The sequence below is a fragment of the Onychostruthus taczanowskii genome, unplaced genomic scaffold (genome assembly GCF_017590055.1).
Source record: "Onychostruthus taczanowskii isolate IOZ18803 unplaced genomic scaffold, ASM1759005v1 scaffold43, whole genome shotgun sequence".
Taxonomy (NCBI): domain Eukaryota; kingdom Metazoa; phylum Chordata; class Aves; order Passeriformes; family Passeridae; genus Onychostruthus; species Onychostruthus taczanowskii.
In genome coordinates, this window is record NW_024501792.1 from 6,475,665 (window position 1) to 6,498,606 (window position 22,942).

General features: G+C 50.8%; 1 protein-coding gene across 2 annotated transcripts in view; it reads left to right on the forward strand.

Annotated features, from left to right (window-relative positions):
• FLI1 (Fli-1 proto-oncogene, ETS transcription factor) overlaps window positions 1-22,942 on the forward strand; it is a 74,028-nt gene that overhangs the window by 21,617 nt on the left and 29,469 nt on the right. For both annotated transcript variants that reach the window (XM_041413808.1, XM_041413807.1), the window contains exon 2: window positions 13,891-14,099. In XM_041413808.1, coding sequence (XP_041269742.1) covers window positions 13,969-14,099 — 131 coding nt within the window. In that variant the 5' untranslated portion in view covers window positions 13,891-13,968. The remainder of the gene's footprint in view (window positions 1-13,890; window positions 14,100-22,942) is intronic.

Genomic DNA, 22,942 nt, shown 5'->3' on the forward strand with positions numbered 1-22,942 from the left:
TCTGATGTAGTTTGAGTCACCATGGTATCAAAATGCCAAATGTTAGTGATGTTGAGGTACCTGTGCAGTCAAATAGCATCAGCCAGAGCCAAAAACAAAACAGATTTTCCTAAATTATTTCTAAGGATCCAATTGCTTCTTTAGTGTTTGTATAAAATATTAAAAATATAATTAAAAGTATAGACTCCAACTGCTTGGCTATTGGAAGTTTTCCAGGACAGATCCTGTGTTCCTTAGAATCATGTTTGCATTCACACAAAGCACACAAATACACAAAGAGTTGCAGGGAAGGTTGGGTCACGCATCACCCCAAATGCAAAGGCAGAGCTCCCAGTGGCTGTGCTGGCATGGGGAGCCTTAATTTGGTCCTGTCCCCAAAGGCTGTGACAGAATTCACTGCATTCGTACCAGGGACAGATACAGGAGATTCCTGTGAGATACAGTCTGACCTTTTCCTACGTGGTGTCTTTTCCTTGGAAAGATGCAAATGGATCCAAGCCCTCCTGTTCCCTGGAAAGGCTGATTACTGACATGCTGCCCTACCTGGTGCCTTCTCAGTTTTTTCAAGCCCTCCTTTGAAACTCCACTTTAGTTGGAAACCAAGTGCAATATTTTAAGGAAACTGAAAAGGTTCAAACTGCAATAGAACACTCAGAATATCCAAAACAAACTTTGGTTAATTTAAGGTAGAATTCTCTTGATAATTGTTTTGACCTTCTGTCCAATATTAGGACTGAAAATTTTCACCCAACCTCCAGAATTTTCTCAGGATACGACAAGGATCTCCCACCACATTCTGGACTTTTCCATCCCACAGCCCATGGCCTTGACACCCTTTTTACCCCTCATTTTACATAGAAAACTTTGGCTAGAGCTGAACAAACAACTTTGCTTCCGAGATGGTAAATGAGCCCCCATTTCCCAAATGTCACTGTAGTACTGAAACCACAGGACCATCTTGCGGCCACTTCCTGGCCATTTCCTGCTTTCTTGAAAGCTGAGGAAATGAGGTATGCTGAGGTGTGAACTCAGTTTGTTTGTATGGGGAGAGCACTAGGAGACAGAGATACAGCCCATGACCAAGGTGCTGGGCTCAGAAAAGAAAAAAAACAAATCTAAGAGCCCATTCCTAAGGCATTTACAAATGAATGTTAAACACTGCACCTGGATTAACCTGCAGGGACTGCCTGACACTCCCAGCCAGGGCAGAACCTGGCCGTGGCTTAGGACTCTGCCAAGGTGTGCCCCAATTGCTTTTCTTTGGGTTTAAGCCCTCAGTTTCACTAAAATCAGGAATGGGTCTTTGAGGGTGGTTGGTTGTTGGTTTGGTCTGGCTTGGTCTGGTTGGGTTTGGTCTGGTTGGGTTTGGTCTGGTTGGGTTTGGTTTGGTTTGGTTTGGTTTGGTTTGGTTTGGTTCAGTTTGGTTTTGTTCAGTTCAGTTTGGATTAGTTTGGTTTGGTTTGGTTGGGTTCTGTTCAGTTTGGTTTGGTCTGGTTGGGTTTGGTTTGGTTCAGTTTGGTTCAGTTTGGTTTGAGTTTGGGTTGGGGTTGGGTTGGGTTGGGTTCTGTTCAGTTTGGTTTGGTACAGTTTGCTGTGCAGTGCTCCCGTTCTCCTGCCAAGACAAGAGCAGGGCCACCCCTGTCTGTGACCCAGCCACAGGGACAGTGTGAAATGCCAGCCCAGGACTGGCACAGCTCAGGCCATGGAGGTGTCCCCGAATTCCTTGGGCTGGCATGGCCCCGTCTCCTCACGCCTTGAGGAACCCAGTTGATACCAACTGTTCCAGTCCTCTTTAATCACAGCTTCAGCAGCCAGCAGCCTCTCCCCCGAGCCTTGCCAGCAGAGCTGGGTCTCTGCAGGGTGGCTGCTCGCTGCGGGCAGGACTGGGAGCAGGCTGGGTTATTAGCAGGGAAAGCTGATTGATTTATGAGAGCAGAAGGCTCCTGTGCTCCAGCACAGGTTATTCTCCAAACGCAAACTCTCCTCACACACACAAAGTGGCCGAGTGCTGTGTTATGAATGGGCCCCTTTGTTACCCCGGGCCCGACACCACAGACTGTTTAGTTCATGTCTGTGCTTTAGCAAAGGAGGACAGGGTCTGCAAGACAGATGTGCCCTTTAATTGCAGGGAAATATTAGAAGATCGTTAAGCCATTTCTGACAGGGCTTTCCTCTGGCTCAGGGAGTGGGGAGTTGTTTCGGGAAGGCCAAGGAGCAGCCCTGCCTTGTCAGCCCCACAAACAGGACCTTGTCCTGCTCCCTCACCCCAGCACTAAACAAAACCAGAGGAGGTTCACTCAGAAGCCCCACTTTGCTGCCAAAGCTGCAGAACTACATCTCAGAGAGAATTCTCCTTACACTGCATCTGATAAAAGGCTTTTCAACACAGCTCAGGGGACTTGCCCTGCTGGAGATAAGAGCAGCGCTATCAGCTCTGCTGAGAACGTGGAGATGTGCCGAGGGTTCTGCTTCTTATTTGTGTTACTGAGCCCAGGCTGAGTGTAAGAAACTCTCCAGCAAAAGGAAGACATGGTGCAGTCAGCTCAGAAAACACCCCAAAGTGCAGGGGGAAAGGCAGATCCTCTGCTCTATAGGAAAGAGAGCTTCATGGGCAAGCTGGGGTTTAGCCTTGGTTTAGTTACACTGACACAATGACTTGGAGCAGTGTTTGGGTGCTTTGTGTTAGTTCCCATGCTGCAAAATTACTGGAACAGCCTCATTTGTGTCTGCAGGGCGCCCCTGAGATGGTGGCTTTGTTTTTTTTGGATCATTGCTGTGACAGAACTTGACAGCCCCTACTTCAGTTATCAACTCAGAGCTAATGATTTTCATTTAAAATACAGCAAAATAAACCAGGACAAACCCATCACATTGAAGGTACAGGTGGGGATCTGCTGAGGGATACCATGAATCCCATAGAGGTCTGAGCAGAGGTCCTGGGCATGGCAGAAACCTGCAGAATCAGTCCCAAACTGGCCCTTGGGGACAGTGTGAAAGAGAAGAAGGAGGATGCAGAGCTGAGTGACCTGGCCAAAGCCACAGCACTGAGTGGGCTCTGGGGTGGGATTTGCCTCCTGGCAGCCCTGGCTCCCAGCCCCTCCCAAACTCACCAGGAGCCTCTGCTGCAGCTCTGGTCTGCCCTCCCTGCAGCAGAACATCATCCAAAATCCCTGCCAGGGGCTCACCCATGGACCCTGCTGACCAGACATTGGATCTCCCAGGCATGGAAAAGTATCCCTGGGCACAGACTTGGACCATTCTATGGTTCTGGGACTTCTCGAGGTGCCAAGGGACCTCATTTATCTGAGCCAGGCTCAAAGCACTTCTCAGCACCACACTGATAAAGCCAACAGCCTTTCTGTTAATGGTCACTGATAAGAGATTTTGGAGAGGGTTTTTTGCTCAGTCTCAGAGGAAAGTCAGTTTTGCTTTGTCTATCAATCCTATCCCTGGGATAACACTTGGCTGTTCCGTGGCCTCCTTCTCCAAGGACAAGGGATTTACAAAATCTGAGCTCTTTGCAGGGCAGCATCACACAGACAGGGAAACTGAGGCATGGGGACATTAACACAGCTGTGAAAGAGCCCTTTTTTCAATTTTACTCTCACATCTGCTGTTGGGTGAGCCAGGAGCCTGTATTCACTGCGTGGTTTTTGTAGATTCTTGCTGATTCAAGTCTGGTTCTTGTAGGTGTAACATCAGAGAATGTGTTTATTTAGTGGGAATGTTTGTCCTCAGCAAGAGCTTCACTACATTTATGCAGCAGAGGCTCTTTCCCTGCTGGAGCTCCCTGGAACTGTTGGTGGGGTGGTCTTTGCTCTGCCATGTTTGATATCAGGAGGAGGAACAGCACCTTGTCAACTCCTTTTTGTACGGCAGTGTTAACTTTGGGCTCCAGCCCAAATACCAGGATGGGATTCAGCCTTTTTGTCCAAGAGGTAGTTGTGATGGCAATGCCTGAATTCTTCCAGGGCCTTCCTTTTGCACCAAAGTTAAAACATCACTGTTCCTTTGTGAAGAAATCAAAAGCCCCTGGGAATTTCCACTGGTGTAAACTGGGTTTTCCTGTTCAAATATCTCGATGGAGATTGACAAAGAAAATATCTCAGTGTAATCCTGCCGAGCTGTTTTCCTTGGAATGCCACAGGCAGGCTTGTTCACAAAATCTCTGCTTTTGCTATAGGCGTAGGCAGAAACAATCCCCTCACTGGAGCCACAAGGAGCTTCACTACATTTATGCAGCAGAGGCTCTTTCCCTGCTGGAGCTCCCTGGAACTGTTGGTGGGGTGGTCTTTGCTCTGCCATGTTTGATATCAGGAGGAGGAACAGCACCTTGTCAACTCCTTTTGTACAGCAGTGTTAACTTTGGGCTCCAGCCCAGATGCCAGGATGGGATTCAGCCTTTTTGTCCAAGAGGTAGTTGTGATGGCAATGCCTGAATTCTTCCAGGGCCTTCCTTTTGCACCAAAGTTAAAACATCACTGTTCCTTTGTGAAGAAATCAAAAGCCCCTGGGAATTTCCACTGGTGTAAACTGGGTTTTCCTGTTCAAATATCTCGATGGAGATTGACAAAGAAAATATCTCAGTGTAATCCTGCCGAGCTGTTTTCCTTGGAATGCCACAGGCAGGCTTGTTCACAAAATCTCTGCTTTTGCTATAGGCGTAGGCAGAAACAATCCCCTCACTGGAGCCACAAGGGCTGGGCTCAGTGCACAAGGAAAACACAGATCCGTGCCATCCCAGCAGGGTGGCAGCCCTCAGCTCCACTGCCAGGCTCAGCAGAGCAGATGGGGTGTGGGTCAGGAGGCAGGGGATGCTGCAGTGCTGCACAGGGGCACCCAAGTGTGCCCAGGGGTAGGGAAATGCAAACCTGGGCCAATCACGAGATTTAAACCTGATATTTGAGAGGCATTTCTGGCACTGTGGTTCCCAGCACCTGTAAATGGGAGTGTGATTTGTGTGACTTCAGGCTCTTTGGGAATCTCTCTGCCAGGACCTGTCCATCCCAGTCAGAGCGCTTTGTCTGGCAAAGAGGCAGAGATCAGACTGCTGGTGCTGGATCAGGAGCATGCATGTGCTCCTTGGGGAGCAAACAGGTTCCTGTGAGTCCTGGACCTCCTCCCCCCTCTCCTCTTATCTCTGGGCTCTGTGGGATGCAGGCCCTGACCCAAGGAGTCTGTTCTGGGCTCAAACCCTGAGTTTGCACTCTGGATGTCTTGGGCACCCAGACCCTGAGCTCAGATTTAACCCAAACCCAACTTTAGGCTCAAACCCCGAGTTTGCACTCTGGATGTCTTGGGCACCCAGACCCTGAGTTCAGATTTAACCCAAACCTGGCTCACGGCTCAGGACACAAACAGACTCAAGCCCTCACACTGGAAAACCCAAGCCACATCTCATTTTGGATTCAGCTGCAGGATTGTGTTGGACTTGCATTTGACCCCACAGAGTGTCCAGACCTTGGCCATGCACTGTAGGTGTCAGTGATGGATTATTCCATATACTTCCTTTTAGCTGAGCATTCCCTCGAGAGCTGCTGAGGTGCTCCAGGCTCCTTGCCCAGGGAGCAGCGCAGGCTGTGCTCGCTCCTGGAGATGCTGCTGGGATCCTTTCTTGCTGTTGTTTTTCCTCAGTCTGGGATAAGTCATCTCGGGCTGCAGGAGCTTGTTTTGTTCTCTGTGGATGGAAACAAACCAGCCCCCGATGGCTGCTTCCTGATGGGCTTCCTGCGATTGTGCAGGGAATGGTGTCAGGGAACAAAACAGGATACGGCACGGGCTTGTGAATGTAACGGGGACAATGGTATCAAAGTGGAATAAAAATAATGAATGGGCACTGCTGGAGCCTTGAGTCACAGCCTGAAATATTTGTGTCTCCTGAAGCTGCCCCCTTCCCACCTCTTGAATTCCTGGGAGAACGCTCTTTTTACAGTTTCCAGTGCTTTGGCAGTAGGAACCCAAAGAGAAAAGATGAGGTTTCATGGTTTGCACCTATTCCTTTGTGCTTTTAAGACTCTGCTTTCTGTCCTTTTCCAAGGCAGCCTGAGAGGAAGCCCAGAGATGGGACAAACCTTCTCTCATAACAAACCCCCAGTATTTTTGGGTTTCTCCATTTGTTGTTTTCCTTTCTAGGGCAAATAATTTCTATTGAAAAGCTTCAATTTATCTCTGCATGTTGGAAACAAAACCAACAGGATTGTCACAGTCTCAGTTTCTGACACGAGTAAAAATACTCCCCAGAAGCTCAGCTTTGAGGGACAGGGAGACACCACTGCAGTGGCAGATGCAGCTGGGGGCAAGCTCAGCTCAGTCTGCAAAGTCCTGATGGAATGCTGGCCACTGGGAAGAGCCTCTGGCAGCACATCAAGGCAAGGGGCTGGGCACTGGGTGCTCCAGGACAGAGCTGAGGTCAGCACAGCATTTCTGCATTTGTGCTCCGGGATTCTTGGGGTTTGTCAGCAAGCCAGACTCTGAAACCATCTTGCAGTTTCCCTCCCTGTTTCTTCAGCAGAGAAGACCATAAAAATGCTACAATAATATTTACTGAAGGGTGCATGTTCCCAGTTAGGTCCATGTGTCTCTGTTTACAAACACATCTGCTCAGAGCAAGGCAATTATTGTAAAAGCGTGAGGGGACAAAGAAATGTAATGAAAAGGAAGGTGAGCTAGAGCTGGGTGGATTTGAGTGCTCAGCCCTGGGAAGCAATCACCCCATAGTGTCAGTCTCAGTGAGAAGGGGATACAGCTTCAGAGGAGAAAAGCTGTGGGCACAGGAAAGTGACTGAAGGGAGTCTTAATACCTGGCAAAGGCTGATTGATTTTCTGGGAACATGACACGGCTTGGAAAGGATCTTGTGAGATCATACAGTCCTCGGCCTGAGCAGGGTCAGGCTGGTTAATCCACAGAGGTGAATCCTTTTGAGTTCTGTGTCACTTCAGGCTCCTGGGAAAATCTCCAGCTCAGGACTGTCCATCCCAGTTAGAGCCATTTTCTGGCTCTTATCGGATGCCAGATTTCCAGTGATGCAGTGAAATTACCTGCCAAGATAAGAAAGCTGGCCCAAGCGATGCCAAAGGTAAAGCTTCCAGCACTCAGGACAGGTTTCGCTCTGGCCTCATCCTGAATCATCTCGTGTGTCCTGGCTGGCAGAACCAGGCAGGGAGCAGAAGCCAGGGAGTTCTCTGGGAAGGGCAGCCAGAAGCTGTGCTCTGTCCCAGTGGACACACACCTCATCCCAGTGTCAGTCCCAGCAGGGTGGGGAGCCCTGGGGAGGGCAGGAGTGTTTGGGGAGTTCCCTGTCCGCAGCCCAGGGATGGGATGAGCCAGCTGGGGACTGACAGGGCTGTTCCTGCTCCAGGCACAGCTGCTGTTGCTCATGTTCCATGGGAAGAGCTGCAGCACACGCCAGGATTTCAGGGTGATGGGGATGGGATGGTCCTTCCAGCCTCAGCTTTCACCACATTTACTTTCCAGAGGTCAAGGGGCCACAGAGATAATTTGGGCAGGTTCTTTTAAAATTCTACCTCTATTCCTGGGCCTGTGCTGAGACCTCACAGAGGCTTTTCCTGGGGATTTCCCACAGTTCCAGGCCTGGTTTAAGCCTCCTTATCATTATGCTTAATGCAGCAACTTGCTGGGAAAGAGAAACTGTCACCTGGTTATTCCCAGTTGGCTGGAAACAAACCAAAATAGGCCATGAAACCATTAATGTGAAGTCTAGACAGAGGAAAAAAAAAGTCTTTGGTCCAGATCCTATAAAAGTGTGCCTGAAGTAAAGTGCTTTTCTGAGAAGTGAAATACAGAATAATGATTTATACTTTTATCCTTTTTGAGTCTGCTTTTGGGGATCTTGAGATGAGAATAATAGAGCATTGATTTTAGCAGCCTTCTTTTACCCACTTGATACAAAATTTCTTGGGAATAGTGAGCATAAAAATAACCCCCAAAATATAGAGACTTTTTTTTCCTTCTGAGGAATTTTGCCAAATCATTTTGCCCCAAATTTGAGCTGTCTAATTTCAGCATGACTTTGGTGGTTTTCAGTGGTTTTGCTGTTTCTGCTGCTCTTACTCCTGCTTTGTTTCCCCCTAACATGAGTTATCACCTTGTGATTTCCCATTCATTTGAACTGGGAAGGAATTATGTTGTATTCCAAGGCAGCCAATCTACCCTTGAATGGAGTAGCCTGGGTGGAAAGAGAAGGAAAAGGAAGAAAGGGCAGCCTGGGCCGAGTGGATGGCTCTTTGTCCAGGTCACTGTCCTGCTCTGTGGCTCTGAGCAAGTCTCCAGTGCAGACTGGGGCAAAAACCTGCAGTGTGGGATGTCCTAAAATTAATGAATGAAACCCCTCCTTTGTACCCACAGAAATCCTCAGATGTGCAGACATTTGGAGACAGTGTTAAAGGTTTACTGCCATCTTAATCCTGAGTGCTGCTGCAGCAGGGAAGGGGGCTTGGAGCAGCCTGGGATAGGGGAAGGTGTCCTTGCCCTTGGCAGGAGGTGGAGCAGGAGGAGCTTTAAGGTCCCTTCCAAGCCAAGCCATGCCATTCCATGACTCTGTGACAACAGCCTGCATCTCATCCCATCCCTCCTGGGGCAGGGACAGCTCTGGGCAGGGATTCCAGCAGCTGGGATGTCCCAGCTCCACCAGCAGCAGTGGGGAAATGCTGTGAGCAGCACTGTGGGGGACACTGGGAAGTGCTGCAGGTGGGTATGAGGGGGAAGAACAGGGCACCTTGAAGTGACAAGTGACATCCTGCTTTACTCAGCAGGGGATGATGAATCTCCAACTGCAGCCAGGAAACACTCCTAAGCAGGACTTCAGTGGATTGTGAAGGACACAAGATTGGATTGAGGTTGTTAGGAATCAAATGTTCATTATTGCAGTTTTCTAGGGGGAGTTCTGGGGAGTCCTTGCCCCAGCCACATCTTGTAAGGAAGGTGGAATAGCAGGAGCAAACCTCAGGAAATGTGGTCTGGAAAAGCTGCAGTGGGAACTCTTGGTTTGATTGGGAGCAAAGGAAGAGTGGAAATCTGAGAGTGTGCCCAAAGGATTCCTGTGTGTGTCCCAAAGGCAGCACTGGCCAGGGCTCAGTATCCCACAGTGTGCACTGTACAGGGCAACAGAGGAGGGAAAGGCAGGGAGAGGGGAATGCTCCCAAAGATCGAGGGCAGGGATGAGAACACTGTCTTCCAATCCAGTGCCCAATCCATCCTCATGCGCTGCCCCACAATCAGCACAGATCCTGCTACTTTTTCAATTTCTTACTTGACTCATTTTCTTGTAAGTCTGATGTTATCTCTGTGCTCGTATGAGATGTTGGCAGCAGAAATACTGACTTCTAACACTGCAGTGCCAAAGTCATCTCTACTCCAGGGTTGCTCCTTGGTGCAAACCCTGGGCTGCATGGGAGGCTGCTGGACCTCGGATTTTGGTGGCTTACATCATTAGGTCTGAGCTCTTCAGGTCTGTGTTGGCAACATCCTCTTCACAAAAAATATTTCAGGAGTTATTTTCTCACAGGACCAGGAGTGGTGAAATTTTGGGGAGGGGGAAATACGAAAGAAAACAACCGCCTCTCTAGTGGTGGAGTCATCTCTCCATGGCACAATGGTTCAGGTACTCAGCACTGTCTTCTCTTCTAAGGCAGCCTTTGTGGAGGAGGATGAAGTGAAGCTTTGATCTTTAGCAATGCCTTTTAACTGTGGTTATGGCCAGAAAAGTGACTGTAGAGAGCTAAAAGTTGATGTTCAGTGAAATCTCATTGCACAGACATGGAATAACCTGTTATTGGGGACACCTGGGGTGACAGCACTGACTACGCACCTCACCAGCCCTTGTTCCCCTGGCCTTTCTCCTGTCTCAAATGTCCTGTTCAATTCATTAACTAACTGAAACCTTTGCTAAAATGTGCGTGCCATCTCCCTTTGCAAGGAGATCAGGAAAACTTGATAGAAGCACTGGTGGCTTGTCAGCCCTCCCAGAATGTCAGAGTGGCTGCTCCTGCCCTCAGGGCCAAAGCCAAACTGTGCCTCCCGCTAGGTACCCCTCATACCTGGGACCTGGGTCAGGATGGCTCATCCAAATAAAGGCAAACCTGGTAATTCACTCTCTTACAACTGGAAACTGCTGTACAAATAAGAGGCACACCACAGATTCCTGCCTGAGGGATGCAGGAATGTGTGCCAGCTCCTCCTTTGGGGCAGCCACTGGTGGGCTGCCCTGGAGGGGCTGGGGCTGGGCTGCCCAGGGAGCTGGACGAGCTGCCACGGCAACATTTATGCCAGGAATGTGATTAAAACCTGGAAAAACTGAGGCCAGCCTATTCCCAGAGGCACTATAAGGTAACATATGCCAGAGTAGCACACACAGCCCCTGTCTCGGCCTCAGGCTGGCCGGCCCGAGGCCACAGGCTGGGGCAGCGCCATGTGGGGACCTGGCGGGTTGTGCCCGTCTGGGTAGGCTGTGTTGGTACCTGGACACCTCGGAGTGGTTTCCCAGTCTCCAAACACAGAGCAGCTCTCGATTCCAGGGGAGAGAAGCTCGGTGTTTCACGGAGCTGCCGCTCTGTGCCTCAGGCAATCCCCCCTGAGCAGGCCGGGGAGCGGAGCCCGCAGCGAGCACAGGGAGGGCTGTGCACGTCCCCACAGCTGGGGCCGAGCCCTGGCCCCTTCCAGGAGCGGAGCCCGAGCCCCAGGCAGCCCTGGCCTTACGCAGGGGTCCCCTCCAGCCAAGGCTGCCTGCTGCTTGCCCCCATGTTTTTTCTGAGCTGGATGTCGGCACAGGGCTGAGCTGCTGGCAGCGGAGCTGGCTCAGTGCCACCCGACCTGCCTTGCATGTCACCAGCACTGCTCTGCTGTGCCCCTGGAGCTGAGCAGGTGTCACCAGCCCTATCTCTCCTCATCTGCCTGGTGGCTCAGCTCCCCTGGGGCTGAGCCTTTGTGCTCCACCAGCTCGGCTTTAGCTCAAAGCACTCCTGCCCCAGGAGCTGGCAGGAGCAGCCGGAGCATTTGGGTTTCTCCTCCTGTTTTCAGGAGGAAACTGTTCATGCAGCACAAGGCAGAGCTCCTTCCCCGTGCCCCAGTGAGGTTATTGCTGTCCCAGTTAACAGCAGTTGCATGCAGGCAGGTCTGAGCAGCCACTTTGTCTTTCAAGGAAGATCCTTATCTGAGGAGGTTCTCTGCCACATACTCTGTGTCACAGAGCAGTGTGTACTTGCTTGTATATGTAAAGTTGTACTTTGTGCAGCCCCACGGTCTTGGTCCAGGGTTATTCTGTGGAGTGTTGATACGTTTGGGGTTTTTTGGGACAGCTGGAGAGATCCCTGCTTTCCAATTTCTGTACCATCAGAAAATTTCTTCAGTAGAAAAATGTCTTTAGGTAGAACAAGCAGCCTGGAATTAAGAGTGCCTGACTAAGCTTGAATTCAGAACCCTCCAACCCCTGCATAAGTCCTGCTGAATTCAGTAAAAATCTTGTGAGCAACCTCTCACACTGATTTTGTGGGATAACTCTCATTATCATTATTTTCCCAGATATTGTTTCCCTAAAACAAAAAACAATTATTGTATATCTTTAGAGTATGTTTTTAGACTGGAAATCTTCAAACCCAAACACACAGAATCTTTACTGGATGAATTTTCCGTGTTATTCACATTTCCCTTGTCTCTGCCCAGCTGAGACTGGGTCTACAGGGCCCTAAGCCAGTCCTGCAGCCCAGTGTGGGGTTCACCCACCGCCTCAAGAAGGAAACCTGACGCTTCCTGTACTGTGAGGAAGTAGAAGCCTGCAGAAAATGTGACATTGGGAACCCCAGCCTGGGGTGAATCCTGACCTCAGTGAATCAGAGGAGCAGCAAATCCTGAGCTCTGATGGGAAGGCTTTGCTCCCCTTTAAGACTGAACTGTCTTTTGTTCTTGTACCTTCCTGCACAGGCAAAGTTTGCAGCCTGGAGATAAAGCCAGCCCGCTGAGGGGTTTCTGACACAATTCATGCCAATCCTTCTCAGGGACACCTTCTACTCCCTCCCTTACTCTAAAGCTGAAAAAGGGAGGGGTATTTTTGAAAGGTTGTGAATCCACCAAGGAAAGCTGCAGGAAGGGTTGAACAGCGTGAGCTGCTTTCACCAACCCACACTGGGCAGTGTGGGGTAAAACTCCTTTTTGCTGTTTAGTGGCTCTAACCAGTGTGAGAGGTTGACCACAAAGTGCAGCAAATGCTGGAACTTCAGCAGGATTTATGCAAATGTTTGAGGGTTCCTCTGAATTCAAGCTTAGCCAGGCCCACTCCAGTTCTAGGCCACTTCGGCTTGGTTGGGTTTGTTACATGATCTGAGATCAGAGATAGAAAAGCGCTGGTTTTTGTAGGCCTGACTCTCTTTAAGTGGGTTAACTTGAGGGGGATTTTTGTGTTTACCCAGCAACTCTGAATTACTGATGTTTTTTGTGACAATATCGTGAGCCTGGTGGTATCTGATTTGTGCTTAGGTTCTCGTGTCATTCCAGGAGCTGCACTTCTCTAAGCTTTTAGAATTTCTATTTCCCTCCCTGGTTATGGAAGAATTTACAAAACAAACCTCCGAAACAACTACTTGGGGGAAGGGAGGGGGAGGGCAGGGAGAGTGCAAGAAATTCTTATTTTTAGAAGCTCCCTGTTGAGGCTGTGCCCTGTGAATGTTGAGCACGGGGGTTAGCACACCCCAGGTTTCAGCTGTGCTCAGCGAGTCTCTGCAGCCCACACACCACTGCTGGGTGGCTTTTGAGCACTAAGAGCCCAGAGTAGGTGAGTCTGTAGCTTTGTTTTGGAGTCTGCTCCATCAGCTCACATGAAAGTGGGGGCTGCTTTCAGTGCAGGAGGTTCCTCCTTCGGTTTCTGCCCTGCCACTCATAAAGGCAGCTGTGTTGTGTGTGGTTAGCTGAGCTCCCTCCAGAGCAGGCAGCCCTTGCCAGATGCACTTTGAGTCAGGCAGGGCTGTGCCAAAGCCATCAGGAGCCCAGCACTCCTTGCTTGGAAAACCTGAGCATATCCACACAAGGAAATTGATAGCCAGAATTTTTGTCAATATTTGGAGTTTCAGCAAGGAGGGAAAAATAAAAATAATAAAAAAAAAGGATAACAGTTTCCTGTTTTTAAGCATTTCTAGAAATGCACAGTTGGGTAACACACAGCCCTTCATTTCCCACAAAATAAACAAAAAGTGTAAAGTAATGCATTTTTTCCCCTACCACAAACACCCTTAACTGTGACCTGCTTGGCTGCTTCTCCTTCAGCAGCAACCTCAAAACACAAACAGCACACAAACCCTCCGAAAGGAGTCATAGAGATCTTCACATGCCACTCCAGAGGTGTTCCCTGGTGGCTTTGGAGCAGCAGTGCAGCAGGTGGGCACGTCGGTCACTGGGACTGGGACTGAACTGCTCACAGCGAGCATTGGGGTGACACAGCCCCCATGAGGTGACAGCCCCTGTGAGGTGACACAGCCCCCGTGAGGTGACACAGCCCCCATGAGGTGACAGCCCCCGTGAGGTGACAGCCCCAGCAGCTCCTCTGCTGTTTGCAGAGCTCCAGTGAACCTGAACGCTGCTCCCACCCAAAGCCAGCAGCCAGCAAAGCAGAGCAGAGCAAGCCCTGGTTTGCATAGGGGCTCCTGGACCCCAAAGGCTCTGATTGCCCCTGGCAGGTGGAAATGGCAGCCGGCAAAGCAGAGCAGAGTAACCCCTGGTTTGCATAGGGGCTCCTGGAGCCTGGGCTCTTGCTCCTCGGGCAGCTGGCGCTGGCAGCCGGTGCAGGGCAGCTGTGGGCCCTGCAGGTGCTCCCAGCTCAGAGGGAGAACCAGAGGGCAGTTCCTGCTTTAGTCACATCTCTGAGGGCTGGTTCTCTCTCTCCCCAGGAGGCTCTGTCGGTGGTGAGCGACGACCAGTCCCTGTTCGACCCCACGTACGGCGCGGCCGCGCAGCTCCCCAAGGACATGACGGCCTCCGGCAGCCCCGACTTCGGGCAGCCCCACAAGATCAACCCCCTGCCCCCCCAGCAGGAGTGGATCAACCAGCCCATGAGGGTCAGTGTCAAACGGGAGTACGACCACATGAACGGATCCAGGTAAGGAAAGACCCTTTCCACGCTTACAGTCTTAAACATGGAATCACAGAATGTCCCAGCTGGGAGGGACCGCAGGGATCATTGAACCCGGCTCCTGAATCCAAACCCTGAGCCCAAATGAAGGCAAAACACCCACTGTCCGTTTGTGCTCTTTCCCTGCACATCAACACCTCTGTGCAGGACCATGTCCCAGTCTCCTGCAGTTCCTTCTTTTGTGACTCATTTTTATCAGCCTGAGCACCCTGCTGGAGCAGTCCTGCAGGACGTGTCCCTCCCAGTCTCCATGGACACTCCATGGACTGGACATGAGACTGCCAGGGCAGAGCTCATGCTGCAAATGCTGCTGTAAATCCCACATTTCACCTCTGACTTCAGCACCCCATGGATGTGCTGTGTTTCCAGGGGCTCACAGAGGGAACATGCAGCAATAATCAGAGTTTCTGCCAGTGAAGCACTGAAAGCTGCACTGCTGGGCTGCCAGGGCTTCCCTGAAGGACACCTTTTATTTGTGCTCTACCAGGCCATAAGCAAACGTCTGGGAATTGAAAGCTTTTTGATGTCTCAAGCTGCATCAAGTGAAATATAGGTTGGATATTAGGAAAAAAGTTTTTTACAGAAAGAGTGATAAAGTTCTGGAATGGCTGCCCGGAGAGGTGGTGCAGTCACCATCCCTGGGTGTGTTTAACAAAGCCTGGATGTGGCACTGGGTGCCAGGGTTGAGTTGAGATGTTGGGACTGGTTGAGAGAGACTTGAAAGTCTCTCTCAACCTGGTCATTCTGTGATTTTGTGGTTCTGTGGAGAAGGAAGGAGACTGAGGTCCTTTATGGGAGTCTGCGAGGTGGAACAAAACCAAAGGCCTGTGCCTGTTGGAGTTCTGGATGCTGAGAATTTTAGACTTTCTGTGCTAACAGACTCTGACTCCCAGAAGAACACTGCATTTAACCTGAAGCCATAAAAAACTTCCAAAATTAATTGACAACACTGAAATTACAAGTGTATCATTAATTAAAAGTATATAATATCACAAAGTAAAAAATTTAGAGTTTTAAAATATATTAATGGATATAAAACAAGATAAAAGTTTTAAAACAAAATCAAGTTATTCTTCTTCAAGTTATTCTTCCTTCTTCTTCATAAGTTTAAATAGTATTTTGTAATGAAACAGAAAAGTCCACATTACAGACTTCGAATAATTATTTAATATAATAAAAATAAAAATAAAAATCATTGTGCCTACCCTTTCTGAGTGGATAGAGGAGACACAGGGAATTCAGGAGCCATTGGAGAAGGTTAATTTTGTGAAGCCCCACAGGGTGCCTGGGGATGGTGTAACCTGCCCAGCTCACAGCCAAAGCACAGCCCAGCTGTGTCATTTGTACTTAGAGGTGAATCCTTTCTCTGGTCAATGAGAAATTGAATGGCTTGAAAACATTTTGTTAATGGATTCTTTGCTTTTTTTCTGCTAAGGCTGGGATTAAATCCGAGATAGTATTTTTTGTTTGGACTCAGTTATTTATTAGTTTTTAGTGGGATGGGATGGGATGGGATGGGATGGGATGGGATGGGATGGGATGGGATGGGATGGGATGGGATGGGATGGGATGAGCTTTAAGGTCCCTCCCAACCCAAACCACCCTGGGATTCTGTGGTTGCTGCAGTTGCTCACGCCCCCAGTGCCAGACCCATGCACACAGAGGGGTTCCTCCCTTTCCACTCCTCTGTCCCAGGGAAATATGGCAAGGAAAAGGAGCCCTCCACATCCTCTGAGCTGCCGTAAACCACATGTGTCTGTGCTCTGCAGGTCCTATATGCATAAGCTCTGTATCATCCTGAGTGTATCTGTACTTGTACACCCAAATTGTCTGAGTGTTCTGTGTGCTCTGGAATGAAACGTCCTGGGCTGTCTTTCCATGGTGATTCCTGTGTAGCCATTTCCTCCTCTATCCAGAAAAAAGGGAAATAGCTCTGCCTGGACAAACTGATTCATGAATAACTGTAGGAGCCCTGGGAGCCATGGAAAAGGCCCTTGGATTGTGTTGGTTCTGGGCAAACAGGAAATCCTTCATCACAGACTTGCTCAAGACTCCAGGATTCTTGGACGTGAAATATGTGTTCAGTGTCCCTAAAGACAGGTAACCCCCTGTCAGGAGAGAAGAAAAGGCTGCTGTGAACGTCAGGGCCATGCACTGCCAGAGCTCCCAGCCCTCCTCTGGATAACTCCTTAGCATGGGAGCTCCAGGGCACCCAGGACAGGATAACATTCTCTCTATCCTACATCCCCTCATCCCTGCCCTGCATGTCCATCCCAGTCTGTGGGGATGGACTGGACCACTCCAATCACTCATTCCCCTGTCCATCAGCTGCCTGGCCAACCCCACACACGCAGCCAATCCCAACCCCAATCCCAGGCTGAATCCCAACCCCAATCCTAACCCCAATGCCAAGCCCAAACTAATCCCTATCCCAACTCCAATGCCAATCCCAACCCCAAACTAATCCCAATGCCAACCCCAATCCCACCTAACTCCAGCTGCAGGCTGTACAACACCCAGTGCCCCCTGCCCCTGGCTCTGCCCCTGGCTCTGCCTCTCTCACTCTCAAGTGTCCTGTCCCCGAGTTGCAGGTGTCCCCCAGCAGAGCCAGCCTGGCCTGTGCTGTCACCAGGGAGTTCTGCAGGGCTGGGGTTGTGTGCTCTCCAGGGACTGCCAGTGCCAGGGGACAGCAGGGACAGTGCCTGGCTTTGCTCTTTCCCTCAGACCAGGAGCCGGGCTGAGGGTGTGGTGGGGGTTTGGTCCTCAGCAGGGTGGGAGAAGGGTCTTTGGAGGACTCTCAAAGTGTTAGCCAACATAGAAAGCCCACCCAGCTCTCTACCCCATGCCAGGATCCTCTGGTTTACCCTGAGACTGGAAAGAATGTTCCAGATAAGTGCATCCTAAATGTCTGTAGTGCCTGCTCAGGCAGGCATCAATGTTTCTGGGGAGAAGATGGGAATTCTGTATTATTGCAACATTCAGATGTAGACATTTCATTAACTCCTTTACTTTTATCAGACCCTGAGGCAGGTTATGGCCTCAAAATCTGCCCTTGCATCTTGCTCAGAGCAAAACCCATTTAAAATTATATTTTAAAAGCAAAACAAATTTTTTTTAAAATTCACATTTGAAATTTTACTGAATAAAGGAGGAGGATTATTTAGATGAATGCTGGGTAAAGTTTAACCCAATTTACAACCAATGGTAATAATAGAGTTTTTCTTATATTTTACATAAATTCAAAATGAATGCCAGATCTTGTCCGTATTTACTGAGCTTCCCCTAATCTGCATTTGCAGCTAAATTCGGTGAGACATTTAAAAAAATATTACAAAATGTATCTGATCTTCGAATGTGAAAGAAAGTTCTCCTGGGCTGATGGATGTGGGCAAACTTCCCCGGGCAATCCCAGCTGTGGCACAGATTTTGTCCAGCTGAAATAATGAAATTTGGGGATGCTCTGGAGCCGTTCTGCAGAGACATCCCAGAGCAGCTGTGGCTGCCCCTGGATCCCTGGCAGTGCCCAAGGCCAGGCTGGGCAGGGCTTGGAGCAGCCTGGGATAACCCTGGGAGGTGTCCCTGCCATGGCAGGGCTGGCACTGGATGGGCTTGAAGGCTCCTTCCAGTCCAAACCCCTCTGTGGTTCTATGATGTGATGTGATGTTTCTCTTGCTCCAGAACATGAAAATCCCGCCAAGGTTGGGGGTCCCCATGGTGTTTGTGCCCGGGGCTGTGTCTGCCCAAGGCAAGGGGAGCTGCTCTGGTGCCTGCAGGGAGGAGCTCCCCGCGGAGCCCTCTAGTGGGATCTGCCGGCTCCTTCTGCCCCAGCATCTCCCTCCTGTCTGCCTTCACCTGGCTGGCACAGACCACCCGAACCTTGCCATCTTTTTGGCCGTTCTGCAGCCTCTTTCAGGAGTTTCCCTCCTCCCGAGGCATCCCTGAGAGCAGGGTTGAAGCGCAGGCAGATGCAAGTTTGGAGGAGCTGGCTGTTCCCTCTGTAAGAGGGGACCACAGGCAGAACCCTGGTGCGTGTTCTTCCTTCCTTCACTCAACAGCAACAACAACAAATTAAAATGGGGCTCTGCACCAAAAGGCATCAAATTTCAAAAGAAAAGAGGGCTGGAAGAAAGGAGGAATGAAAGGATAGGAAAAGAGTGATAGAAAGGAGGAAATATTCCCCTGAGTCATGTTCAGAAATTCCTGAAATCTCTTGCTCCTTCAAGCAGAAGTCAAAGGTGGTTCCTAGACAGAGACCTGGGACAGTGATGGTTTTATTTCCACACCTCTGGAGTGGGGCTGGAGCTGTACAGAGGATTTACTGGTCAGTGCCAAGCAAGCTGCTTGTCCATTTTGGCCAGTCTAGGAAAAATTTTCCCAACCAAAAGATGCAAATTCTTGGCATCCCCAGAGAGAGCTGCTGGAACAAGGAGCCTCTGGACATTGGGAATGAGTTGTGCTTCCTGTTCCTTGGACTTTGCCTGTGCAACAGGGGCTGTGCTCTGGGGAACTTGTGAATCCAGCCTGTGCCATTTACCTGTGGGCATCCACAAAACTTCCTGCCAGAGCCTGAGCAAATGCAGCATGGAGAGCACTGCAACGTCTGGAGTCTCTGGGAAAAGCCAGGGATTGATGTGGCAGCAGAAATGCCCTGGCACAAACCCTTTCAAATGATGAGGGAGTATTTCTATGAATCCCAGCCTGCCTGTGGGTGATGGAGGAGCTGAGGAAGGAGTGATATTTCATGAATTCATCCATGGCTCACAGCTCCCTGCTCTCCTCTGATACTACAATTGCTCCCCAGGCTGAATCCTCCCCTGTGTGGCCACAGCTACATCCCCCTCCTGCTGGGGTAAATCCCTCACCTGGGGCAGGGCAGGGCAGGGGCTGCAGGGGTGACTCAGGCTGGCAGAACTTCTCAATTCCCAAGAAAAGGCTGTGTTTGGTAGGAAATGCTGGGTTCCAGAGGACACAAAGTTAAGGATCTTCTCCCTTGCTGTCAATGAAGATTCCATGGTGCTTTCTCAGGGACAGCTTAGTCTCCTGCCCAGCTGGGTGATGCTGTTCCCAGCTATGTGTGTCCTACAGGGTCAGCTCTGGATGCAGCCATCCCCAAAACTTCCCCAGAGGGAAGGAAGACAGCTCTGCAGGCACAGGGACATGACCCTGCCAGGCACCTGGAGCACATTCAGTGTCCTGCAGGATTCGTGGAGTTGCTCCTCTGCCCACAGTGCCCAGCAGGGGCACCTCAGTCCCTTAAAGTCCCAAGTCCCTTCAGACCTTTCTGCCAGAGGTTTCTGGTACTTGGCTGTCTGGGTTGGGCTGCTGAGACAGAGTTAGGGATGGGCAGGGTCTGAACTGCCAGAGCAGAGTCTGTGGTGTGAAAAAATCATCCCAAAAACACCAAGGGCATCTCACAGCCTCAGGGTTATTTTGGTTACTTCACTGTGAAGGTCACTGTGCATGGTGTGAGCAGGGAGCACAGCCAGCCAAGGACTCTGCTCTGTGCCTGTGCTCATTCCATGCCAGCAGAAACACGGAGAGGCTCTTTACAAGGTGTTGTCATCCAAGAGTCTGGATATCCCAGAGTCACAGAATCCCTGAGAGGTTTGGGCTGGAAAGGACTTTAGACACCATCCAAATCCAAACCCCTGCCATGGGCAGGGACACCTTCCACTGTCCCAGGCTGCTCCAAACCCCATCCAGCCTGGCCTTGGACACTGCTAGGGATCCAGGGGCAGCCACAGCTGCTCTGGGCACCCAGTGCCAGGGCCTGCCCACCCTCACAGGGAGAAATTCCTTCCCAATATCCCATCTAACCCTGTCCTCTGGCAGTGGAAGCCATTGCCTGTGTCCTGGAGCTGTATGAGTGAAATATATAGAATTATTTGTTCATAAATAGTGCCTGTCCCATCTGCAGGGGCATTTTCCAGGGACATTTTACTCCAGAACAGGATGGGAGAGGGAGCTCTGGACCCCAGGCAGGGCAGGAGAGGACATTGGTCACTCACCAGGGGTAGTGACCTATGAACACAACAGAGTCCCTGGAGAACAATGTGAGACCCTGGGGCACAGTGTCACACCATGGAGCAGAGTGACACCTGGAGCAGAGTGTGACAGCCTGGAGCACAATGTGAGACCCTGGAGCACAGTGTCACACCCTGGAGCTTGCTGTGACAGCCTGGAGTACAGTGTGACAGCCTGGAGCAGGATCTGACACCCTGGAGCACAATGTCACACCCTGGGACACTGTGTGACACCATGGTGCATCATGTGACACCCTTGAGCACAGTCTGACACCCTGGAGTAGGGTATGGCTCCTTGGAGCACAGTGTCACACCCCTGAGCACAGTGTCACACCCTAGATCACAGTGTCACACCCTGGAGGACAATGTGACATGCTGGAGGACAGTATGTGCCCCTGGAGCACAGGGTCATGCCTGGATCATGGTGTCACACCTGGATCATCACACCCGCATCATCCTGTCACACCTGGAGCACAGTGTCACATCTAGAGCAGTATCATACCTGGATCACTCTGTCATAGTTGGAGCAGTGTCATACCTGGATCACTCTGTCACATCTGGATCACTCTGTCACACCCGGATCACTCTGTCACACATGGATCACGCTGTCACACCCGGATCACTCTGTCACACCTGGATCACGCTGTCACACCTGGATCACTCTGTCACACGTGGATCACTCTGTCACACGTGGATCACTCTGTCACACCCGGATCACTCTGTCACACGTGGATCACTCTGTCACACCCGGATCACTCTGTCACACCTGGATCACGCTGTCACACCTGGATCACTCTGTCACATGTGGATCACGCTGTCACACCCGGATCACTCTGTCACATGTGGATCACTCTGTCACACCTGGATCACTCTGTCACACCCAGATCACTCTGTCACATGTGGATCACTCTGTCACACCTGGATCACTCTGTCACATCTGGAGCAGTGTCACACCCTGGATCACTCTGTCCCACCCAGACTGCGCGGTCACACCTGGATCTCAGATGCCACCCTGGCCCTCCCCAGCCCAGGCCATGCCCAGCAGCACTCAGCTCTCAGCTCTGTGCCCAGCAGATCTCAGCTCCATGTCCAGCAGGTCTCAGCTCTGTGCCCAGACACTCAGCTCTGTGCCCAAGCACTCAGCTCTGTGCCCAAACACTCAGCTCTGTGCCCAAACACTCAGCTCTCTGCTCCTGCCCCCGCGCTGCTCTGGCCAGCCCCGCTGTGCCCAGCAGCACACTCAGCTCTGTGCCCAAACACTCAGCTCTGTGCCCAAACACTCAGCTCTGTGCCCAGCAGCACTCAGCTCTGTGCCCAGCAGCACTCAGCTCTGTGCCCAAGCACTCAGCTCTGTGCCCAAACACTCAGCTCTGTGCCCAAACACTCAGCTCCCTGCTGCTGCCCCAGGGCTGTTCCTGCCAGCCCAGGGCTTTCCCCCTGGCAGGAGCAGTGCCCTAGGGAGCCAGCACTGCTGATTCTCCCCGTGAAAGCCCCGTGTCCTTGCAGCTCCTCAGCCTCTCCCGGCTGAGGGGACATCGAGCCTTCAGCAGTTGCCTCTGAAGGCAGATTTTGGTTCCCTGCCTGGAAAAACAGTAGGCGAACTAGTAAACCCTTAAATTCGAACATGTGTAAGTTATACATCTTATTTCCATTTTCCAGCAACATTCCCTTCGTCAGACATGAGGAAAAAATTACGGTCTGCCTTGGAATATCTCGGTGGAGCATTTATCTCCCAGCCATGATAACTGAATTTCAGGCACTTCTCCCTCCCTCCAGCTCAGGTTAAGAGACAAATTTGTTTAGTGTCCTGTTTGGAACTCTTGCCAGCTGAGCTTGGAGGGTGGGATTTGTGCACTGTCACCATTCTTACCCTGCAGGGAATGGTTCCCTCTCAAAGCTCTTGGCTTCTGCCAGAGGAGGAGGACAGCCCTGGGGTTAAAGCATGGCCTAAACTGCCCTGGAAATGGCTCTGGGATTAAAGCCTGGGCTTGCTCTGTGCAGAGATTGTGCACTAATTCCCGCCTTGGGAAGGTGAGGGCAATGATTGCCCTTCCCTGGAAGCCCCTCGAGGTGGGATGTGCTGTGTGTGCCTGGCAGGCTTGGGGCTGGACTTTGAAGGGACAAAAGGCAGGAGCTGCTCCTGCAGCTGGAGAAAAGCACAATCCCTGTTCCCTGTCTGGGCTTTGGAGACTCCCAGTTCTCCCAGAGTCTTCCCAAGGGTCTGCAGTAGGCCAGGCCTTAGCACGGTGCCACCTGAGCTGCTGGATGTCCCCTCTGTCACTCCAGCACCTCAAGAGTTAAACTGGGGCCAGAACCCTTTTCACACCCCTGAAGTTCCTGACTCATGCCTGGGCCATCCAAGATTCCCAGATTTCCTCACCAGGTAGTGAACTGTGGCACTATTAATCAGAGAATAATAGAATAACAGAAAAATTGAATAATTGAACAATAGAATCATTGAACAGGCTGTGTTGGAAGGATCACCACAGGATCACTGAGTCCATCTCCTGTTCCTGCACAGGACACCCCAGCAATCCCACCCTGTCCCTGAATGTTATCCAAATTCTCCTGCAGCTCTGGAGGCTCCAAGCACAGACAAGCTCTGTCCCATTCAGCCCTGGACAGATCAGACTCTGTGCTGCCACTGGGTGTTCTCGGGGACAGCCCTGTCCCTTTGGGTGGGTGTTCTGGGTTCTTTGTGGATGCCATGAAAGGGCTGTTCCTGTGTCCCTGTGAGCTCTGCAGGTGAGCAGAGCACCTGTGTGCCACTGCCAGGCCCCAGTGCAA